The sequence below is a fragment of the Cariama cristata genome, unplaced genomic scaffold (genome assembly GCF_000690535.1).
Source record: "Cariama cristata isolate BGI_N322 unplaced genomic scaffold, ASM69053v1 scaffold16794, whole genome shotgun sequence".
Lineage (NCBI taxonomy): Eukaryota > Metazoa > Chordata > Aves > Cariamiformes > Cariamidae > Cariama > Cariama cristata.
This window is the reverse complement of record NW_009612502.1, coordinates 61,333-67,468: the sequence shown is the minus strand read 5'-3', so window position 1 is coordinate 67,468 and position 6,136 is coordinate 61,333. Positions and strand designations below refer to the sequence as shown.

The 6,136-nt window shown below is 35.2% G+C and overlaps 1 protein-coding gene across 1 annotated transcript in view; it reads right to left on the bottom strand.

Moving 5' to 3' along the window:
• Positions 1-6,136, bottom strand: part of PSME4 (proteasome (prosome, macropain) activator subunit 4) — a 60,922-nt gene that overhangs the window by 468 nt on the left and 54,318 nt on the right. Inside the window, exons 43-44 of the mRNA XM_009698676.1 lie at positions 2,137-2,299; positions 695-828 (exon numbers count right to left, since the gene is read on the bottom strand). Of these exons, the coding sequence (XP_009696978.1) occupies positions 695-828; positions 2,137-2,299 (297 nt within the window). The remainder of the gene's footprint in view (positions 1-694; positions 829-2,136; positions 2,300-6,136) is intronic.

Below are 6,136 nucleotides of genomic sequence, written 5' to 3'. Positions count from 1 at the left end.
TCTTCCTTTTCCTTAAGTATTTCAAACCAACGGTTTGGATCTCTAAACATGAGAAAGAGTTGATGAATCACCTAAGGTGCATAGAAGAAACAAATCAGAGGAAAACTATCTTCTGTTTTTAAAAAAATTAAGATTATTATTAACAAAAGTTAATCCATCAGTTCAGTTTGTTGATTCAGTAAAGCACACCATAGCAAAGTTCGTTAAATCTAAGGAATTCTTCAGCCATAAGCGCCCTGCTCTGGTTAAAACAGCAAAGGTCAACAAAATCAAATAGGGCAAAAAAAATAGAGTTAAAGGTAACTATTTCATTAAAAACTCATTTCTAGGGCAGCTTATAAAAACCTTGTTTTAAAAAATTCAGGGTGATTTTTTTGGTTCAGGTTGATATTTTCTAGAATGGCATGCATAAAAGTGACATTTTTAATTAAAAAAGACTATTTCCTCATTATAGATACAGGTCTTGCAGCTTTAAGTTTATGCTTTAAATTTGAAAGCAAGAACAGAACTACCACAAAAAATACTTAAAAGCAGTCTGTGACTTAAAACATACTTGGAACCATTTAATAAAAAACAGCAAGAAACTAAGTTTCTTAATAGTTTCCTATTTTTTCTAGGAAAGGGAAACTAAGAATGAGTCAAGTGTATTTTAGACGTGTTATATTGAACAGAAAAATGATGTAAGTATTTTTACCTCAATAGGCTGAGGATCATTAAGGTGGGCACTGAGATCCATCAAGAGCTGTGGCATCCAGGTGGGTACATCATATGGACTTGACAAAATACACGCGCTAAGTCCTAGCACACCAGCGTGGCGTTTAACCAAGTCTGCAATTGCAGAATATTAATTTACATTTGGCAAGGTGCAACTTTGTCTAAGACATTCCTCAATGACACGGCCAAACTTAAAACTGGTTATTGGTGAAAATAAGGTTATTTTTAACCGATAGGAATGACTGAAGAAAGCCTATCTATTAAACAGAGGTGATCTAATTAGAGTAACATACTGATACTAATATTGAGTGAGTTTTGACCCTCAATTAGAAAAAAACCTAAAAACCAAAACAAACCCAGACCAAAAAAACCTTTCTACAGTAGAGAGATCTCTAACTTCTACAAAAAACCCAGATAGTTCTAGAGATGATACAGTCAAATAAATTCACACAACTGTATGGACCTCCAAATTGCTTCTGCTTTCTTACACGGAATCACAGATTCATCTCTATCTTTCATTTCTAATGGAAGAATGTGTAAAAAAATTCATCTGCAACTGCTGTATACTTTATAAACATTTCAAATTATCTTCCTTCTCTCAAAGAATCTTTCTCTCTACTCAGTAGATAGCTCATGACCAACATCTCCACTGTTCCCTATTTCTGCATTCAGAATGTCTTCTCAAGTACTAGAACTATTTGACAATATGAAAACCCAGTCCTTCTGGGTCAAATTAATGGAACTCAGATGCACTAAATGTTTGGTCAGAAGCCAAAGCTCCTAACTAAGGTGGTTTTTTTTGTTCTGGGTTTTTTTGTGTGTTGGGTTAGCGTTTTTTTTTAAGAATAAAAACCCCACACTCCTAATAAATAGAAGGTAAGGTGGGTAAGGAGTGAAATTATGTTGAGGCAGCTAAGGAAGTTTATTTACTGAGAAAATAGCTATCCCTCATCATCTGCATTCTTAAATATGTGAACTGTGCAAATGGGAAATGGTGAAATCTCTTTAGTGTTCATTCTGGAAAAGTAGTAAATTCGTTTAACATAGGAATACATCATAAAAAACCACTATTTGCTTTTTTGGTAGTGGCATATTCTTATTCATCATTTACACTGTAAATTGAATTCCTGAAGCACTTAACAAGGATTAGGATCTGCATGACATACAGAGAAACAGACAATAAGGTACATAAGGACAAGTGATTTGCCATTATGGTTTATGAATACTTAGGAAGGAAAAACATTTGCATGGGCAACAGGCCTTACATTTCTCTAGGTATCTGTTAATTTTCTAAATAGTGCTTAACCACAGGACAAATCCTATTCCATCTGGAGTGCTTGCAGAATAAGCATTTAAGTGTAGCACAAAATGTCTATTTCTTCCTAACCTGCATGGTTTTAGTCTCTGAAGCACTTTTCTTACCGCCAGAAGGAATTGTATCCACCACCGAACCCAGGTCTCGCTTTCGCTTTTTCGGTAACCTCATCTTGCACAGCTGTTCAAAATGGGTCTGCATGGGCCCATCCATAGTGAGAAAATTGCACTGTAGCAGACCACTTAGTGTGGTAGCAGCCATTTCTCTCACCTAGGAGCAGAGAGAGTACATACCACAATTACTAAGCATACATGCACAGCAAGAAACAGGTAATTATGCTATTACTATCTCTTTCAATACATCCAGCTAGGCCAAGTTACCAAACTCCGCCCAAGAAAAATCTTTAAAATATTATCCTGTTATCTCATATATCATAAACTACTACTAGTTTACTATATGGCTCTTTACAAATTAATAAACATAGTTCTCTTGTAACACAGAACTACCTTCATGTAATTTGTCATAAAGTGACCTACTACTAAAGCAAATAATGTAATTTAACTCTTGTCAAGACACATATACCATAGACTAGGTTAGTTTTAGAAATTTTAAAAACAGACTTTGAGAACAAGATGTGCCACACCAAATAATCAATCTGCTTTACAAAATTCGTAATAGTCTCTGTATTAACATTCATTTTACCAAGAAAAAAAAAAAGTACACTTTACTCAAAAGCATTTTTTCCTCCTTAAACGTACATGGAGACATCAGAATTGACAAAAGCAGGAGAGTTTCCAAGAAGAGGTAGAAGGTATGTTCAATGAGGCAAAGCTGATTCTGTTCTACCTGTAGCACAAGAATTCTTTGGGAGGTGCAACAGATGCTGGATTAATAAGCAAAGACAACTAACTTTAGTGGTTTATGTCAACAATTCAGTTCTATAATGGTCCAGCATTATTTACTTTGTTGTCCTGAGTACCAGTTCTTTTCACTACATGAATAAAAACAGAATTCCAGGTTTGAAAAAGATTATTCTCTTCAGTAACACTGAAACCCCAAAGAACAACACTAAACTAAGTTTTCATCTAATTGCCAAACTATTGAAAATACAGATCTCCTTTTCCATTCCCTTTAGAACAGCCACAACATGTTGTTAGTGGATTGCAAGTAGAGACAACTCAGTCACTTGCTTTTAAAAGTATGACCCATCAGTCTTACAAATTTCTCTCATCTACTCAAATCTCCTAAAACCATAAAGTTATAGAACTGTAAGACCATATTTAAATTGGAGTCCCTCTGAAACTCAGTTCGACTTTCAATAATTGCAGGCTGACAAAAACCTCCTGACATTTACAAACTTGAAAACTAAATCAACTTGTTGAAACCCTGACAGCAGTTACCAGATTTTTTGCTAAGTACATACTGTTACATGTAACTGTAAACAGAACATTTGTCTAACTGGAATACAAACACCCACCAACGCTCTGAATCCAATGCAGGAGATTATAATAAATTATATCCTTGAACATAATGTTCTGAACCTCCACAAAGCAGTAAGTATAGCTGCAAGTGCTGCAATAATTAAACACAGTAAGTTAACAATAAGCTCTTGAGACTTCACTTCATTCCAATTAAATTTCTACAACACATTATTCAAACGTGATCTACTTTGCTAATAGCATAAAGAAGTACGAAGTGAAAGTCTGCCAGTATTGTTTATCAGCAATTTGTGAGTCTCTTAAGAACTAAGCTGTTAAATGAAACATGATGTGCTAATGCAACACCTAGAATAGAAAGAAGCTTGGCTGTAGAGTGAGCAAGCTCCCAAGTGAACTGTACTCATTTACATCACGATTCACTGTATTAAAACCACTTCCATTTCTAAATTAATAATCTAAAAGGAACACTTTGCTGCAAGGAGCATCTAGAAGCAAAGCCTTTAAAATCAGACATTAACAAGCTAATCATGCATCATATCTGACACTAAATAATTTACAGATCATCATACTCACACAATGACTTACAGAATACAAAAACTATGGAGAGGTAGCAGAGGAACAGTCTTCCAATCAAGTATGAGGTTTGGGTTTTGGTAAGGTTTTTTTGGGGGCGGGAGTTGTTTTGGTGGGTTTTTTTTTGTTTGTTTTTGTTTGTTTTTATTGGTCAGAATTGACTGACCAAGGTCTACAAAACTGTAACAATATCAGAACAAAAACCCTCAGCAGCACAAGCAGAACCCAAGTGCAATACTTGCAATGGGCTACTTATACAAAGAGAAAATATTCCCATTACTGTAATATTGCAGTGTAATGGAAAAAATGTTTATCAAGACACAGATGCTACGTATTCAGTATTCAGATTTATAAAGGTATAAATGTGTGAAGCACCTACCCAGATAGCTTCCTAGATCAAACTACAGCTGAGAAAACTGTAGAGAAAGATGCTTTCAGATTAACTAGGCTATCACTTTAACCATAACTCCAAGTTGAATACAGTAATTTTCACTTTTCCTCTACTTCTGAGTAAACAGAACTAGTATAAAAGATGCTTTCCCAAACTCAAATCATTCCTGCAGTCTCTCCGGCTGCCTATATGACATGAAAATTAGATGTGATATTCAATGGTGGTTATGCTGTTGTAGACAGAGACATTATTTTTCAGGACTGTATACTTTTTCCCTTTATCAGCTGCAGGGTCACATTAGCTCTTACATTCATAGTAATCCATCAGCTCCATGACTCCTCTGAATTTCAGAAGGAGAATTTCCTACAATATCATTTAAGTACAGCTTTCTTCAATTCCAGAGACCTGTGCTTACAGTTGAATGCATGAAATTTGTGTTCAACAGAAGCCAGACTGTCCTGTGACCTACATTCACTTTGTATTGCAGTCACATTGCTATTTGACATTCAGCATGGTCACCTGACATTGTCATTCGCCTAGATTTGTTGCAATGATTTTACAAAAAAAATATGAAATCGCCAGGAAATTTGAGAACGGTAATTCTAGCAATATTAGAAGTGCAAACTGTACATTAAAACAAAGAACAAGGTGGGCTGGATCATTACTTCTGGCACATTTGTATCAAAATTAAAAAAAAAAAGGCATCTTTAAATCCAAGAACCAAAATCTCAGTTCTATAAAGACACCAAATACTAGTTAAAGCTAGGAATTCTCATCTTAACAATCCAGCATTAAAAAAAATACGTAAGAATTACTCTGCCAGATACTGCATCTTGCCAATTATTATCAAGAAAGAACAAGACTATTTTTCAAAGAAAGTCAAAGCTTCCATGGTAACATGACCGTAAGTGGTTATGAACACAGATAATCTTTTTTGATTTGCATCTCTGTAGTGCAGAGGAATAATTTTGTACATTTAAAATAACTAGATAAACTGTATTAAAGTGAATAAAAAGTATTTTTCGAAGTTACATGAGATTAAGAGGTAAGTGTTCTGACTGGTGTGGGAAATAACTTATCTGGGATTGCAAGCTGTTGCTTTCCAGCTCCCAGTAACAGTGACGTGAATGACATGAGAGCAGTCATCTGAAGACTGAAATGGGCATGGTTGGCCAAGCAGTCTAAGGGCTGTTCTTTAAGTATTACATGAACTTATAGAGATTGTAATGTCAAATTTTTTAAGCCAGAAATTTAAATTTCTATATTCAAATTATTTCCAATTCACTGTTCACAAAAGCAAGCTTCACATCTCAGGTATGACTACTATTTTAAATGTAGCTTGAGGAAGACCTAAACCAGGATTTTTGTTTTGGTAGGAGGGTATCACACTTCAGAATCTTCTCTTTCTTCTACAAAGAAAAAAAGCACCCAAGCACCTAAAAATAGGATTTTATTGATATTTGCCAACAGCACAAGGAACAGTGAAAATGATGGTGCAGGGGAGATGGAACAGACTGGAGGTTAAGACTAAAGATTCTTCTCTGTGCTTGCACATGATCAAACATACTTAAATTCACATCATTTAGTACAAGCCTTCAGCTCTGTGAATTAGTGATACAGAATAAAATACTTTTGTGATTTTTCACCAGCTTTTGGAAGCCTGACAGACAAGACGCACATCAGGCACCTTTTCCCCCCCCCCCC